General features: G+C 45.7%; 2 protein-coding genes across 2 annotated transcripts; both read right to left on the bottom strand.

Moving 5' to 3' along the window:
* Window positions 1–1,474: 1,474 nt before the first annotated feature.
* LOC149470493 (uncharacterized) lies at window positions 1,475–6,462 on the bottom strand. The gene has a single exon (XM_089663173.1). The coding sequence runs from the start codon at window positions 2,849–2,851 to the stop codon at window positions 2,057–2,059; it is 795 nt and encodes a 264-aa protein (XP_089519299.1). The 5' UTR covers window positions 2,852–6,462; the 3' UTR covers window positions 1,475–2,056.
* A 5,066-nt stretch (window positions 6,463–11,528) lies between these two features.
* LOC149470492 (uncharacterized) lies at window positions 11,529–14,526 on the bottom strand. The gene has a single exon (XM_089663127.1). It carries the CDS (start codon window positions 14,240–14,242, stop codon window positions 13,094–13,096), a length of 1,149 nt encoding a protein of 382 aa, XP_089519253.1. The 5' UTR covers window positions 14,243–14,526; the 3' UTR covers window positions 11,529–13,093.
* Window positions 14,527–17,906: the final 3,380 nt, after the last annotated feature.

The following is a 17,906-nucleotide window of genomic DNA, read 5'->3' as shown; positions in this document are numbered from 1 at the left end:
AGCTGCCGCCAAGCTCAAAGGCTGAGAAGAGAACTCCTTTGCAGGCGAATGCAATGGGGATGCAAGGGCGGATGAATCTGCGTGATCCGGAGTGTGAGATCGAAATAATTCCGGAATGCTGCGATTAGCCGGACCACCTGTACGGCGAGGGGATCTGGAGCGAGGAGTGACAGCCTTCTTATCTGCTTTCCCCATGTCGGCGGCGACTCTTGATTCTGATTGCATAGCCCCACCTACGTGTGTCAAGGCTCAAGGAATTATATTACCATTTTCTCTGGGGTCAGACTGTATCCCCCAAAACTGGAAAGTGAAAATAGGGATAGATAGTGGAAAACAAGCCCTAAGTTGTACTGTACGTCTCCGCGTGCTTGAGATTAAAGGCGAGACAAGGAAGACACTTATTTTGCTGTGGAAATGCAGTGACTATCGCTGCCTTCCCTGTATATGAATCTGTGGGTGATGTAACGACCGTAGGTCTAATCTCAGCACAGCTTCCTTTTTTATGGGCTGTAGCAAGGTTTCCGCAATAAGCCGGTGTTCCCTGGGTTTGTGTGGGGGATGTCTCGATGGACCCTGGAATGCTGGTAGTTGTCTGAGGGATGAGGTATGCGTGCTTGGCAAGTGATCCTCCTTTGGGTGTGATTGCAGCCAGCCTGTGGAGGGTGGGAAAGGTCCTGGGCCCACTAGGCCGCACTAATCCTCGCCACCCCTGTATCCCATATGGGGGGGAGGGAAGGTGATCTGGATGCTCCTCCAGGACGTCCTGACAGGCACGGAGGGATGACAGGCAGCAGACCACAGAACGAGCGGCAGGGGGGATTATCAGTCCTCCCCCTTCCTGATCCTGCACCCACCGTTACACCACCGCTGACCGGCCCGTCATGCGCCAGAGGGCTCCGCGGCTCCACTCGGCCGCAACAGGCCGCACCAGATCGCCACCCCAGAACGGCTCGGAGGAATGACAGGCAGCAGACCACAGAACGAGCGGGAGGGGGGGTTATCAGTCCTCTCCCTTCCTGATCCTGCACCCACCGTCACACCACCGCTGACCGGCCCGTCATGCGCCAGAGGGCTCCGCGGCTCCACTCGGCCGCAACAGGCCGCACCAGATCGCCACCCCAGAACGGCTCCAAAAGCGCCTCCGGCTGCCCGGCCGCAATGTAGCAGGGATGGGTGAGTAACCCGCTCGACCCTACCCTCTTATACGACCTGGATGCCAGTGGATTATATATCGAGCCGCCGGAGCTCCAGGTCATGCGACTTGTCTGGTCTCCATCTTGGACACGCCCCCCGTGAAATCATTTTTAATCAGCAGACTTTGTTGATTATATTTTGAAATTAAAAATTTGGGGAAGCACAAATGACCTTAACACTGCAATGGGAAAAATTACAGGGAAAGGTTTTATTTTTTTCAAATTACAATTTATTACTAATAAAAGCCAATGAAATAAAAATATAAAGTAAGCATTCAAATCTCCTACTGAATAAAAGCCCTATTTGTCCCAAAAACACTGAAGTATAATACATTTGGGTAGACTACAAATGCTAAAGATAAAATACGCAGAACTGAGACATTGCCAAAAATGGGGGAAAAACCTCTCTAGGGCTCGAGGGGTTTAGGGAGAAAAAAGTCCGAGGACTAAAGTGGTAATGACAGATTTCAGCATTTATGTCATCATTGATTTTGCTGTAGTTACACTTTACGGCCAACGCTGTAACATTTCTAGGATCAAATATTGTTTGTCATAAACTTCCAAAAAAAAAAAAAAAAATAGATCTGTCCACTCAGTCAATAAAGAGAACCCAACTGTAGGAATATGACCGCACACTCAGCACTTTGTAAGATCAGATCTCTTGTAGTTGTCCTGTGTGATATGTCTATGGAGAGGAGCAATAGCTGGACAGAGAAATAAGATAACAAGGACATCCAATCTTCACCTGATAGGATCCCTTAGACTTGCCGCAAAACTGGATGGAACACACATGGGACCAGCTGGGTTTAAGTGGTACTGTCAAGCTCATCCCAAAAAACTGCAGCAACTCACTGTTGGAAGGCTTATGCCAGCTTAGGAAGTTGCTTTCTCACTGAACAAAGACTTCTTGTCTGGTGCCCCAGCCGCAGACCTGACTGTAAAGATGTCATCCAAGGAAGGATGTGGAATGTTAAAATAAGGCGTGAACCATCAAAGGGGAGGTGGATTGTATAATGGGAGATGTGGACAAGGTAGGATGTGCTGGAACCCTCAAGCATCACTGATGTATCAATATTCAAAAGAATATGGAAAGGACTTTCCCCCCTAGGACTCCAAGACTTGGCAAGATGGTGTGAGAGAAGACTTTCCTTATGTGCAAAAGCTTTATCGCATTCAGAACACTGATACGGCTTCTCTCCAGTGTGATTCTGTTGGTGTGAGATAAGATTAGCTTTCTGTGCAAAAGATTTATCACATTGAGAACACTGATATGGCTTATTTCCAGTATGAACCCTCTGGTGTTCATTTAGCTGCGCCTTCCGTAGAAAAGCTTTGTCACATTTGGAGCACTGAAATGGTTTCTCTTCAGTGTGAATCATCTTGTGTATTTTAAGATCTTCCTTATGTTTAAAAGGTTTGTCACATTCAGAACACTGATATGGCTTCTCTCCGGTGTGGCCCCTCTGGTGTCTGATAAGATCTGCCTTCACTATAAATGCTTTGTCACATTCAGAACACTGATATGGCTTCTCTCCAGTGTGAATCTGCTTATGTTTTATAAGATTACTCTTTGATGTAAAAGGTTTGTCACATTCAGAACACTGAAATGGTTTCTCACCAGTGTCCGTCTCCTGCTGTGTGATGCGTTTTGCCTTCATTGTAAAACCTGTCACTTTCCAAAGAAGAAGCAACTTTTAAAATGACTCCTCTTATGTGTACAGGGGTTGGACTTTTCACGTCCAGAACACTGAAATGACTTCTCTCCTGTTGTCCTCTGAGGATGGATCAATGTTGAAGAGGATCCCAAACAATAAGAGCACTGATATGTCTTGTGTCCTGTGTGAATCCTCCAGTGAACTGCATTAAAGACTTTCAGTCACCTAAGACTCCCATATGGCTCATTTCCCACGTAGATCAGTTGTACTTATAAAGAGCAACTTGACCAAAAACTTGGTTCCTCAATCCACCTGTATAGAAAAAGATAAATACAAGTCAGAATTCTGTATAAAAGGTCTAAATAAAGTTACTTCCTATTTAACTCCCACCCCGCAAGCCAAAGTCCTTGGCGTCATTCTGGACTCAAATCTTTCCTTCCAACCTCATGTCAAATCATTTACAAACTCATGCAGGCTCCACCTTCGCAATATCGCCAAGATACGCTCCTTCCTTACCCCAGACACCACTAAACTACTCGTACACTCCGATTATCTCACGCCTCAACTACTGCAACTCCCTCCTCACCGGCCTACCCCAGTGCAGGCTCTCCCCACATCAGACCATCCTGAACTCAGCGGCTAGACTCATCCACCTCACCAACTGCTCCACCTCTGCCACCCCCCTCTGCCTCTCCCTCCACTGTCTCCCGTTTGCCCAACACATCAAATTCAACCTACTCACTCTGACCTACAAAGTCATTCACAACACTGCCCCTAACTACCTCACCAACCTTATTCCCAGGTATCACCCTACCCGTACCCTTCGCTCTTCACAGGACCTCCTATCTTGCTCCCTGGTCTCCTCCGCCCATGCACGGCTGCAAGACTTCTCCAGGTCCTCCCCCATCCTCTGGAACTCACTACCCCAATCCATCAGACTGTCACCTTCCCTCCTCACCTTCAGGCATTCCCTGAAAACCCACCTCTTCAGGGAAGCCTACCCCACCCTCACCTAACAGCCGTTCTCCTCCACTCTTCCTACCACTCCATCCCCCACAGCCATTTCCTCCTGTACCACTATCCCCTCCCTCCTAGATTGTAAGCTCGAAAGAGAAGGGCCCTCTAACCCCTCGTGTACTGGTTGTAGTTGCTGTACTGTTTCATGTATTGTCCCCCCCTCTATTGTACAGCGCTGAGCAAACCCTTTGGTGCTATATAAACAATGTAATAATAACTCTCATTTTAAAGAGTAACTGCATTTTTGTTGAGAAAATAATCTGAGTGATCAATGTACATTGCTGGGATTTTACCAAACGTTGTTGTAGATTCCAACCTGTTTCTGCTCTGAAGAATAAAGCTGTTTGTCTATGTCAATGTGTAAAGTGGATGTGAATGGAGGGTGACATTTTTATGATTTAGTTGATGCCCCTGCAGTGTTCTAAAGAGGAAAGTCTGCATCCCTTTAGAAGTGATTAATCCTTGGGAGTATCACACCAGAAATACAATCTTTGTACAAGAGGATGCCTACAATTTGAGTTTAGTGCAGACTTCTGGGAAAATTAATGACCCAATCACAGCAGCAGGAAATGACATTTCTGGGGGGTGTTCAGTACACCAGCTGTTTATAGAACGCCTCCAGGTTGCCATATTGCATTGAATTTTACAGAAAATTACAGCGCTGCAGATGGAACAGGAAAAATCATTTAATAACATTCACTTACAATATGGATTGTGCAGCAATTGTGTGTTATTTTTGTATTTGTCATTTTTGCTCCACAAAAGTGGAGTTACCCTTTAAATGAATCTAATATATAGAAAGTATATCTACAACATTGTACATATCTAAAGGTTTGTATTTTATGGAGAACACTAGAATATTCCCATTGGCTGGTAAAATACAATATTCTGCAGCAGAATCTCATTCTTTGTTCTCATTCAGAGCATTGTGCTGCATTGTGATGGGTGAAGATACTCGGGTTCAGATTTGCAGGTACATTCGGCAAATGCATCTAAAAACCCAACAATGCAGACTAAATACATATCCAATTGGAGGTGAAATTTGAAAGTCAATTCATTTTCTTGTTCAAAAATATTATAAAAAAAAATTGCCTGAACAAGTCATCAGCAAAGTTGTATAAGCCACTTAGGTAGTTACAGCAGAAAAGATGAGCTGATACAACAGGTACAACAAGACAACCGACAAGCTGGTTGAGCTCAAGTCAAACTGTAACAAACCATTACAAGCTAAAATAGTGTAACATGCGTCCCGTTCGCTGGAAGCTCGGTATATCATCTTATGTCCAATCAGGAATAACTGCATAGAAGCATCTAGCAGGACCTTACATGTTACAAATCCAGGGCAGTGGCAATGAGAGGTCACTTGTGCTTGGGATGGGTCAAGGAGAAAGTAGAGATGGCCTGGGTCATAGTGTGTACTCTGGAGGAAAGGCACCACAATTGAGCTGAAGGACATGCCAGGGGAGAGTGGCCAGGAGGGGGTCGATTGTAGAAAAGGGCAAGAAAGAAAGTAAAAAAGGAAGGGAAAGAGAAAGAAGGGGAGAAAAAAAAAAAAAGATCTGTTATATCAAGGAAATATGGAGGGGCGGTGGGGAGTAAGAGGAGAAAGGCCATTCACGGGGTAGGCTAGGTCAAACAAGAGAAGGTTTGGTTGATATCTTATCAGTTAGATTATGGGGGACTATGGAAGTAACAAAGTACAATCAAAGTTAGGGAGTAAGAAGTGGATTATCCAAGGGTTCCACCAGGCTTCAAATTTAGGTATTCTGTCTGGCACGGTGGCTTCAATTTTGGCATGAATCATGGCTTACATGACACAGTTGCGAGTAGCCAGTGTGCCGATTGAGGGGGTTTTCCATGCCTTTGCAATAGTCTGTTTGGCTGCTGTGGTAATTTGAAGAATTAATTTGAACCGTCTGTAGGAAATGTTCAAGGGTTTCTGCTGGATCTGGTGAGATAGGAGTATCAAACAGCTTTGAGAGGACTTGAAATATTTCAGTCCAAAAAGGTACGTACCACAGGGAATTCCCACCAGATATGTACGAGGGATCCTGAGGAGTTGCAACCTCTCAAACAAAGAGGAGAGTAGTGGGGTAAGAATTGAAAGATCCTAGCGGGGACCAAGTACCATCTAGTAAGGACCTTGTAATTGGTCTCTAGGGCCACTACATTTTGCAAGGATGACTTGGTAGATGCCCAAATGGCAGACCAGGAGGCCGGGTCTAGAGTGAGGCCAAGGTCTCTCTCCCACTTAGTGACATAAGGTGGTGAAGTAGAATGTGTCAGTTCAAGGAGTTGACTTTACAGATGAGAGATAAGGCCTCTTCTATGTGGGACTGTTTTACAGGTTTTCAAAAAAAGGGGAGGAAAGTGCAAAAGAAAGGAAGTGTTTTATCTGTAGGCAGCAAAAGAGTTCTGAGGTGGGGAGGCCATGGGTGTCTCGAAGGAACGGAAACAATGTTATTTTGGATGAGGACAGTAGGTTGTGTACACGGAGTAGGCCAGTGGAAGACCAGGCAACAAAGGAGGAGGGGGAGGACCAAGCTGGGCAGAAAGCAGGGTTACAAAAGGATAGCATAGGGTTGTGAGGGGACTGAAAAAGGCAATGTGTCTTGAGTCTGTCCCAAATAGCTAGGTAGTGGTGAGTGATCGGATTGAGAAGGTTGTGACGTTGGGATGGGTGTAACCATAAAAGGTTAGCCAATGAGAGGGTCACAGTCAATAGATTCCAGTGACACCCATAGGGGGGTTTCTTTAGTGGTGATATATTTGGGGAGCTGAGCCAAGTGAGCCGCATGAGAATAAGCTTTGAAGGTAGGTAAGCCCAGGCCACCTTTCAGTTTATGGGTGAAAAGTGTATTTTTAGGAAGACGGGTTTTAACTTATTCCAGACATAGGAAGAAACTCGACGTTGTAAGATGCGGGGGAAATAAGCAGGAACTGGGATGGGGAGAACCTAAAAGATGTAAAGTATTTTTGACAGGATGGTCATTTTAATGACCTTAATATGACCTAGCCAGGAAATGGGTAACGGTAACCATTTGTTCATAAGAGAAGTGAGGTGGGAAAGCATGGGCGGGTTATTTGCACTATATAGGTTTTTCAGATTTGCTGTAAATTTGATCCTGAGAAAGGGGATGAAGTGGGAGGACCAGGAGAAGGGAAATACAGGTTGTAGTTGGTCTTGGAGGGAGGGAGGGAGACATTCAGTGTGGTAGATTTATGTGAATTGACTTTCAGGCCCGAGACACGGCTGAATTGGCCTAACAACTGTAGAAGATCTGGGGCTGAGATCAGGGGAGATGTCATGAAGAGCAAGACATCATCTGTGAAAAGGCAGAGTTTATGATTGATTCCCCCTATTTTGATGCCTTTGATATTAGAGTCTGATTGGATAAGGATGGCTAAAGGCTCTATAGCTAGGGCAAAAATTAAAGGGGAAAGGGGGTACCCTTGACGAGTGCCTCTAGAAATAGGAAATGAGTCAAATCTGAAGCCAGCATACTGAACGTATGCTCTGGGTTCAGTTTAAAGGGAGGAGATCCATCTTAAGAAATGCGAACCAAAGCCTCATTTGCGTAGAGGATAGTGGAGGTAAGGACAGGAGACCGTGTCAAATGCTTTACAAATGTCAAGGGATAAGAAACAAGAGTGGATTTGGTGAGGAGGAGCTGTGTGAGCTAATAAAGTTGCACAACGTATATTATCACCTGCTTGACGAAAGGGTATAAACCCTACTTGGTCCTTATGAATTAGGGAACCAATAATCTCGTTAAGATGGCTGGAGAGGATTTTTGCCAAAATTTTGATATCGAGATTAAGGACCGATATAAGACGAAAATTGGACCAACAGGAATGGTCAGCTTGGGGTTTGGGGATCATAGAGATAGAAGTAGTCAAGGAGTCAGAGCGGAAAGGGAGTTGAAGGCAGAGGACATAATGGGGGTTAGAAGGTCAGAAAAGTTTTGTAGTAGGTGGCCGAGAGGCTGTCAGGGTCCTGTCCATGGCAGAAGTTCTGGAAGATCTGGCATTTCTGCCAGTACTCTGCATGGCCGCAGAAGTACACATCTGCCTCAGTTTGGTGCCAGACGGCATTTATAAGGAGGCTCATCACTTCCTCTAGTTGTTGGATGATCTCTAGCTCCCTGTGCCCTGTTCCTGTTTCCTGTGATTCTGATCTGTGATTTCCTGTTACCAACTCGACTTTCTCCTGGACCTGTCTACTCTGCTTTACCTCTGATCTGACCTCAGCTTGGCTTACGGATACTCTCTCTCTCCCCTCTGTGTATGACCTCGGCTATCCCATCTGACTACGTCTGCTTTGATTCCCACCTGGTACCTGACCTTGGCTTGAACTGACTACCCAGTAAACATCTAAATCCTGGAAGGGCTTACATACTATGCACTGGCGCCTCCTGTCTGCATACACCTGTCTCCGTGCACCAGCTGTGCTTCTGAGTGGACCACCAACCAGCACTCCTACAGGTGACCTGTGCAACTTTGGGCCGGACTCCCACTGTCCCACTCTCAGGGGAGTCCGGAACTTAGCCTCAAAGGAAGCCCTTTCTCCATTGGCCTTCATCACCAGGTACGTGATAGAGGCTGTCAGGCCCGGGATGTTTACTAGGCTTAAGGGATTTAATGGGTGTCAGAATTTCTGAGGATGAAATAGGTGTGTCCAAGTTGGTGATCTGGGGGGCTGAGAGAGTAGGAAGTTTGATGGTGGAGAAAAGAGATTTGAAATGTGTTATGTCAGGCGTATGGTAGTCCAAGTAAAGGCCAGAAAGACTAATGAAATTCTTGAAGAATTTTGAGGAGATTACTAGTGTAGGTATTTCTAGAAAGTTTCAGGCATAACGGTTTATGTTCATGGCCAATTTTGCAAAGGGAGAGCTAGGATTGTGTCCAGTTTATTTGCGTTTGTGACGGGAGTGACTTTTGGGGGTGGGGGGACCTCTGTGTCAGCTCATGTTCCCCCCATTATGTTTAACCCACCCTGTGCCTGTTTAGGGGTACAGAGTGTGAATGTCTAAGTATTGTGTATTGGTGTGTTGTCCTTTGTCCCTGCCATGTGGTTGCCTATTGTACTGCCATGTGGTTTTTCCTTTGTCTCCGCCATGTGGCTGTCTGTTGTCCATTGTTTGTTTTGTATTAAAATAAAGCGTTGGCTTCCTGTTTTAAGAGCTGGGTGCTGTCTATTTTCTGAGGGATTTCAAGGGTGTGGTCCATGGATGGTGTTCGGACAGGGAAAGCTGCGGTATAATGGAATATAACCAAGAATAGTCGGGTTCCGGTTCTGTTACATTGGTGGCAAGCGGTGGGATTGTGCTTCCAAGCTGTAATCACATCCAAACCACCACCGGGATCCAAGATCAGGAAAGTAGACGTCGGTCACCCCAGTGGAGATATGGACCTGGCATCAGAGTTCCCAGGGCTACTGCAGACTGTTCTTGCAACATACCCCAGGACTGTGTCTACGGATCAGTACCTGGAGCTCAGGCAGCGGATTTGGGAGGTCCTTTGGAGAGGAGCCATCCAGGCTGCTAGTATGGAGAAAGGCAAGTGGTATCCAACCCCAGAGCAAAGGGCCAGGGACCATCAGAAATTACAGATGCCATTCCTGGGAGAGCGACCCCAGGAGCAATGGGTGACTGAGTTGGACAGGCTGGTCCAGCAATAGATAAAACTGGACAAAAGATATGGTGCTCTGCAGTGGTACGCAGAGCAGGAGTATTTAGCGGAGGCAACAGAATGCTCTCCTGAGGGACATGATTTTGGTGAGCCTGGATTGCTGTGGGAGAGCCTTACAAATCTTTTCGTGTTTGGTGATGGAGAACCCACCCTAAAGAAGTTGCAAGAAGACAGAGAGGCTATGTTCAGTCTCACAGGGGTCTCAGAGCTTGAGCCAGATCTGGAATACCTGCTGAAGAAAGAACTGGAGTTAGGAAGGGCATACAGGCAACTGCTAGGACATGTTCGGCAACATGCCCAAGAATCAGCAGTGGAAATTCCAGAGACTGGGGATCTGATAGACCTCTCGGCTGAGGAGGAACCAGCAGTAGACCTGGCAACAGGGCCAAACATTACTGAACTCTGCCCAGCACTGGTAATGTCTCCTGAGTTCCACGGACAGGAGATGGTGAGCCCCGATCCCCAAACACCAGTTCCAGAGGCTGGGGATTTGATTGACTTTTCTGCTGAGGAGGAACCAGCCACCACATCTCCAGCAGAAGAGTTGGCACCAGGGCATGGTATTGTTGACCTCTGCCCACAACCAGCACCGCAGGAGCTACAGCAAGAGGATGCAAGCGGCACCTCACAACAGCAGCTTGAGATGATGTCCATGGATGAGACTACAGCCACCACCTGGATACCCCAGGGATGCTGGGCAGTCGGCCCAGATCCCCCACAGAATGATGGAGTTGGCCCAGCCACCCTGTCTTCTCTCCAGCGGCTGAGAGGATTTCAGGGAGAAGGACCAGTCCGTACTTCTCCCCAGCGCTGGGTATGCTCTACGGGAGAGGCAGAGGTTGGCTGGGTGAGTAACGCTTGGTGTGGGACAATTTGTTTAGGGTACTGTGTGGGTGCTGGCATTGAGGGACTGGAGGTACAGACTAACTTCAGAGTACATCCGTCTGGGATTTTCTCCTGTGTTAGTCTCCTGCCGAAAGGGGAGATATGCGACGGGAGTGACTTTTGGGGGTGGGGGGACCTCTGTGTCAGCTCATGTTTGCCCCATTATGTTTAACCCACCCTGTGCCTGTTTAGGGGTACAGGGTGTGAATGTCCGAGTATTGGGTATTGGTGTGTTGTCCTTTGTCCCTGCCATGTGGTTGCCTATTGTACTGCCATGTGGTTTTTCCTTTGGCTCGGCCATGTGGCTGTCTGTTGTCCATTGTTTGTTTGCCATGTGCTTCATCCCATTGTTCTGTGTCTTGGGTTGGTTGGGGTGGTTCCTTGTAGCTCTTCCCACTGATGGGGCGGGCTGATGATGTGTTTCCTGTGCCTGGTTGTGTTTCCCCGCCCTCTGTATATATCCTGTGTTTTGTATTAAAATAAAGAGTTGGCTTCCTGTTTTAAGAAGAGCTGGGTGCTGTCTATTTTCTGAGGGATTTCAAGGGTGTGGTCCGTGGACGGTGTTCGGACAGGGGAAGCTGCGTTATAACAGAATATACCCAAGAGTGGTCGGTTTCCGGTTCCGTTACAGTGTTCATATACAACTTATGATGGGAACGACAGAGATTTCTCTGCTGACTCAGTAAAGAACAAATCTAATGCTAAACATACTTTGTCAAAAGCTTTTCTAGAGGCTGGGGTAGGATGGGATTGATGTCACGTGCGTAACAATGCCACACCCAGCTGCACCCTGCACAACAATTTTCCAGCTAATGGACCACAGATCGATGTACCGGCAGCCTGAGCAATTATTACTGGGTCAGGTTAATTATGCAATTAACCCTTCATACTGCCACCACCTCCTTTTTGTACAGAGAAAGAGGAAACACGGCGATATCAGCTATAACACTATAATGATGGAGTTAATTGTCTGCATACTACGGTCATCGCAGGCTGATTATGCAGAGGGTTAAACAAACACAGTAACGTCTCTTTAGAGGCCGGAATTCGTAAATTGCAATACAGAGCTATAGAAACAGGTCAACACTTTCAGAAAGAAAGATTTATTACTAAAAAGGTCAAACGAGTGCAATAAAAATATTTACGGAAAAATATGTAAGTAAAATATATATATATATATATATATATATATATATATATATAAAAATATACAGAGAATAACAGCACAGCAAAGAGATAACAGAGAGAGGTGAAAGGGTTAAGGTACTTGCCATTAAGCCTTGGATGTAAGCAGATCAAGTTTCTGAGCAGAAGGGCATGGATATTAACAAAATGGTGGACTGCGTCAGACTCTGGTGCGCACGTTTGCGACAATCCCTACTGCCAATCCCTCCACTGGTCTCCACTCAGTGTCCTCCACCCCTCTCTGCAAATCCCTCCACTGGCTTCCCATTGCCCAACGGATAAAATTCAAAACATTAACATATAAAGCCATTTATAAGTCTGACCCAAATTACATCACCAATCTTGTCTTCAAATATCACCCGAACCATACTCTCCGCTCCTTGCATGACCTCCTGCTCTCTAGCTCCCTTGTCTCCTCCTCCCATACTCGTCTCCAGAGCTTCCCCCATCCTCTGGAACTCTCTACTCCAATTAATCAGACTATTGCCTACTCTGCTCACTTTTAGGTGATCTCTGAAAAACTATCTCTTCATGGAAGCCTGTCCTGCCCTCAGCTAGTACTGGAATCTTCTACTCTTCCTACCAGTCCATCCCCCACAGTTACTTTTTGTACCACTAGCCCCTTCCTCCTAGATTGCAATCTCCGAGGAGCAGGGCCTTCCTATCCCTCTTGTATTGTATTGTATTGTTGCTGTATTGTCTCCCGTTATATTGAAAGCGCTGAGCTGTTGGCGACATAAATCCTGTATAATAATAATAATATTAACGAGAGATAAAATGTGGAAAGAAGGCATTGATAATGGGAGAGGAGATGGAACATGTATTGGGAGGATTGGCCAAGGTGGGCTTAGCTTAGCTGGAGACCTCAAGCCTGGCTGATGATGTATCAATAGTCAGAAGAACCTGGAATGGACTCTCCCACTGAGGCTTCAGAGACTTGGTAAGATGACAATAGACCCCATCCTAGTCTCTGGTACTGAGGCAGTGTTGGTCATGTATTACCTCAGGATCCAGAAATGAAGAAAATGCTTGGAAACACAACTCAGTTGGTGAATCATGAAAATGCATTGCATGTTCATTCAAAGCTCCATAAAAAAAGATAAAGATGAGAATCATGAGGGAAGCTGTTCAGTTATTGATGCTTATCTTAAAAAATTATCAAAAGATAAAATATTCAAATCCCTTCTAGTTGTGTGCTTGATGGACATAAGCACTAAACTCAGTTCATCCGATCATTACATTCCAGTTTGCTCAGATTTTAGTTTGTTTCTTTTAAAGTAACATTTTATCTTCTCCCTTCTTCTGTAGCTTGTGGGATGACATTGGGGATGTGAAACTAACTTGTGACACCTGAAACTTCTTTAATATCTCTTTTATTCCAGAATTTAATCAATGCAGAAATTTGTGAATCCTCTGGTGATAGATTAGACCGGCATTAACTGTAAATGTTTTGTCACATTGAGAGCATTAAAATGGCTTCTCTCCAGTGTGAATCCTCTGGTGTGTGATAAGATCTGACTTCTGTGTAAAAGCTTTATCACATTGAGAACACTGATATGGCTTCTCTCCAGTGTGAATCCTCTGGTGTGTGATAAGACTTGATTTCTGTGTAAAAGCTTTATCACATTCAGAACACTGATATGGCTTCTCTCCAGTGTGAATCCTCTGGTGTGTGATAAGATGTGACTTCCGTATAAATGCTTTATCACATTCAGAACACTGATATGACTTCTCTCCAGTGTGAATCCTCTGGTGTGTGATAAGATGTGACTTCCGTATAAATGCTTTATCACATTCAGAACACTGATATGACTTCTCTCCAGTGTGAATCCTCTGGTGTGTAATAAGATTTGACTTCACTGTAAAAGCTTTATCACATTCAGAACACTGATATGACTTCTCTCCAGTGTGAATCCTCTGGTGTGTAATAAGATTTGACTTCAGAGTAAAAGCTTTATCACATTCAGAACACTGATATGACTTCTCTCCAGTGTGAATCCTCTGGTGTGTAATAAGATTTGACTTCAGAGTAAAAGCTTTATCACATTCAGAACACTGATATGACTTCTCTCCAGTGTGAATCCTCTGGTGTGTGATAAGATGTGACTTCAGAGTTAAAGCTTTATCACATTCAGAACACTGATATGGCTTCTCTCCAGTGTGAATCCTCTGGTGTGTGATAAGATTTGACTTCTGAGCAAAAGCTTTATTACATTCAGAACACTGATATGACTTCTCTCCAGTGTGAATCCTCTGGTGTGTGATAAGATTTGACTTCAGAGTAAAAGCTTTATCACATTCAGAACACTGATATGACTTCTCTCCAGTGTGAATCCTCTGGTGTGTGATAAGATGTGACTTCAGAGTTAAAGCTTTATCACATTCAGAACACTGATATGGCTTCTCTCCAGTGTGAATCCTCTGGTGTCTGATAAGATGTGACTTCTGAGTAAAAGCTTTATCACATTCAGAACACTGATATGGCTTCTCTCCAGTGTGAAATCTTTGGTGTATCATAAGGTATCTCTTGCTTATAAAAGTTTTGCCACATTCAGAACAATGATATGGCTTCTCTCCCTTGCAAGCCTTCTGGTGTGTGATATATTTTCTCTCCATTGTAAAATCTCCAAACAAGTAGTTTGAAATGACTCCTCTTATGTATACTTGGGTTGGACTTTATTGTAAAGCCATTGTCACTTCCAGAACACTGAAATTACTTTTCTCCTGCTGGATCAATGTGGAAGAGGATCCAAACCATGACTTTTAGAACACAGATATGACTTGTATCCCGTGTGAATCCTCCAGTGAGCTGCAGTAAAGACTTTCAGTCAATTAAGACATCCATGTGTTTTATTTTCCATGTGACTCAGCTGTATTCATGAAGACCAAAATGTCCCAAAAACCTGGTTCATCAATCTACCTGTAGAGAAGAAAAAAGATAGAATTCTATATAAAGGGCTACATAAAGTTGCTTTCTATTTTTAATGTTCATTACTAAATATATCTTATGAATAGAAAGAATATGTACAGCATTATCTACAGTATTTTTTATAATCAAATAGATTTTATTAATAAAGTTTCTAAGTGCGCACAGTATTCCCAACATTCAGCCCAGACAATGGAGTCATACATTCTCACGTATAGGCAGTTGTGGCACTGTTACAGATCATACAGAACAATAACTTGCTTTGTCTATGGTGTCACTTTTACCTTTTATAAACAAATGAACAGAGAAAAGAACAAACAACCTAGAACAATTCAGCTGTACACGGCAAGTAACTCCCCCCAGTACATACATAGATAGCTGACACCGATCAATGAGGCCCGTGTCTCCAGGATCATACCCCAAGTATGGGTCTCCAATGTAGTTGGTCTCAGAGACTCCGCTCTCTCCTGGCTCTCCTCCTATCTATCACAACGCTCCTTCAGTGTTACCTATAACGCTGCCACATCCCCTTCACTCCCCCTCTCTGTCGGGGTTCCTCAAGGTTCTGTCCTCGGACCCCTCCTCTTCTCCATCTACACCTCCTCCCTTGGCCAATTGATACTCCCACGGCTTCAACTACCATCTCTATGCCGATGACACACAAATCTATCTCTCTACCCCTCACCTCACCCCCTCAGTCTCCAATCGCATCACCAGCCTACTAAGTGACATATCGGACTGGATGTCACTCAACTTCCTCAAACTCAACCTTTCCAAAACTGAGCTTCTAGTATTCCCCCCAACCCGTGCCCCCCCCCCTCCCGACTTCTCCATCAAGATCAGCAACACTATTATTATTATTATACAGTATTTATATAGCGCCAACAGTTTGCTCAGCTGTACATTATAATGGGAGACAGTACACGGTGGATGAGTCTGGTTGCAGAATTCAGGATAGACTGAAGCGGGGATAGCCTGTGTTGGGGTAGGCCGGTGAGGAGGGAGTTACAGTAGTCAAGTCGTGATATAATAAGAGAGTGAATGAGTTGCTTTGTAGTTTCTGGAGTTAGGAACGTGCGTATTTTGGAGATGTTAGAGAGGTGGAGTCTGTATGAATTTGTCAGCTATTGGACCTGGGGCTTGAAAGACAGATTGGAGTCTAGAATGACACCTAGTACTCTGGCTTGCGGGGTGGGACTGATGGTGATGTTGTTGGTCCTGATGAAGAGGTCAGGGGGGGCACGGGCTGGGGGGAAAACTAGGAGCTAGGTTTTGGCAAGGTTTAATTTGAGGAATTGGAGTCTGATATGTCCAGTCTGATATGTCGTTCAGAAGGCTAGTGATTCAGGCGGAGACTGGAGGGGTGAGACGGGGAGTAGAGAGATAGATTTGAGTGTCATCGTCATAGAGATGGTAGTTGAAGCCGTGAGAGTGTATCAGTTGACCAAGGGAGGAGGTGTAGATGGAGAAGAGAAGGGGCCCGAGGACAGAACCTTGAGGGACCCCAACAGAGAGGGGGAGGTGGCAGCATTATAGGTAACACTGAAGGAGCATTGTGATAGATAGGAAGAGAGCCAGGAGAGAGCGGAGTCTCTGAGGCCAAAAGAGTATAGTTTTTTGAGGAGGAGGGGGTGGTTGACCGTGTCGAAAGCTGCAGAGAGGTCGAGGAGTAGTAGCACTGAGTAGTGGCCATTGGCTTTGGCGGTTAGCAGGTCATTGGTGAGTTTGAGTAGGGCGGTTTCGGTGGAGTGTAGGGGACGGAAGACAGATTGTAGGGGATCAAGGAGGTTGTTGTCGGTGAGGTAGGAACTCAGGTGATTATAGACTAAGCGTTCAAGGAGTTGGGATGTAAATGGCAGCAGGAAGATGGGTCTTAGGTTCTTTAGGTCAGAGGGATCCAGGGAGGGTTTTTAAAGTATGGGAGTGATGTGCGCATTCTTCAGAGGGGAGGGCAATGTGCCAGTAGAGAGGGAAAGATTAAAGATGTGGGTGAGGGAGCGTAGGATGGAGGAGGAGGGTGATCGTAGGAGTTGTGTAGGGACAGGGTCAAGGGGGCAGGTGGTAAGGTGAGCTTCAGAGAAGAGCTTCGTGATTTTCAGTCCCACCCCTCATGCCAGGGTACTAGGTGTCATCCTAGACTCCAATCTGTCCTTTCAGCCCCAGGTCCAATCACTGACAAACTCATGTAGACTTCACCTCCGCAACATCTCCAAGATACGTCCGTTCCTAACCTCGTAAACCACTAAGCAACTCATTCACTCCCTTATTATATCACGCCTTGACTACTGTAACTCCCTCCTCACTGGCCGACCTCATCGAAGACTATCTCCACTCCAGTTCATCATGAATGCTGCTGCCAGACTCATTCACCTTACTAACCGTTCTGTATCAGCCACCTCTCTGCCAATCCCTCTACTGGCCTCCACTCAGTATCCTCCACCCCTCTCTGCCAATCCCTCCACTGGCCTCCACTCAGTATCCTCCACCCCTCTCTGCCAATCCCTTCACTGGCTTCCAATTGCCCTGCGGATAAAATTGAAAACACTAACACTGAAGTATAAAGCCGTTCATAACACTGCCCTCAACTACATCACCGACCTTGTCTCTAAATACCACGCAAACCATACTCTCCACTCCTCGCAAGACCTCCTACTCTCTAGCTCCCTTGTCTCCTCCTCCCATGCTCATCTCCAGGATTTCTCACGGGCTTCACCCATCCTCTGGAACTCCCTACCCCAAGCTATCAGGCTATCGTCTCCTCTGCTCACTTTTAGGCGCACTCTGAAAACTCATCTCTTCAGGGAAGCCTACCCCGACCCCAGCTAACTACTGGAATCCCCTACTCCCCCAACCACTCCATCCCCCACAGCTAATTACCTCTTGTACCACTATCCCCTCTCTCCTAGATTGTAAGCTCCAAGGAGCAGGGCCCTCTAATCCCTCTTGTACTGAACTGTATTGTTACTGTACTGTCTTCCTCCATAAAGTAAAGAGACCAAGAGGCACACCCGAGGAATATTGAACACCAACATTATAATACTGGTCATATCGTTCTACTTTTTGAATAATTTTGGACATCTCCAAAACATGTGTATCAAATCCCCAACATCAACACTACAATTGGGGTATTAAGGGGAAATCCCTCCTGTCTGTTGCTCAGTGGTCCAAAGTCCTCTTTTCTGATGAGAGCAACTTTTGCATCTCATTTTGAAACCAAGGATACCGAGTATGGAGGAAGAATGGAGAGGCCCAAGGACCTTGAGTATGGAGGAAGAATGGAGAGGCCCAAGGACCCCGAGTATGGATGAAGAATGGAGAGGCCCAAGGACCCCGAGTATGGAGGAAGAATGGAGA

The sequence above is a fragment of the Staurois parvus genome, unplaced genomic scaffold (assembly GCF_062004578.1).
Source record: "Staurois parvus isolate SC_StPar_1 unplaced genomic scaffold, SC_StPar_1.0 ptg000041l, whole genome shotgun sequence".
Lineage (NCBI taxonomy): Eukaryota > Metazoa > Chordata > Amphibia > Anura > Ranidae > Staurois > Staurois parvus.
This window is presented reverse-complemented; position numbering and strand designations above follow the sequence as displayed.

Excerpts from the sequence above, each read along its gene's own strand:
- LOC149470492 (XM_089663127.1), bottom strand. The coding sequence starts at position 14,242 with ATGGAGAGAAAATATATCACACACCAGAAGGCTTGCAAGGGAGAGAAG.
- LOC149470493 (XM_089663173.1), bottom strand. The coding sequence starts at position 2,851 with ATGAAGGCAAAACGCATCACACAGCAGGAGACGGACACTGGTGAGAAA.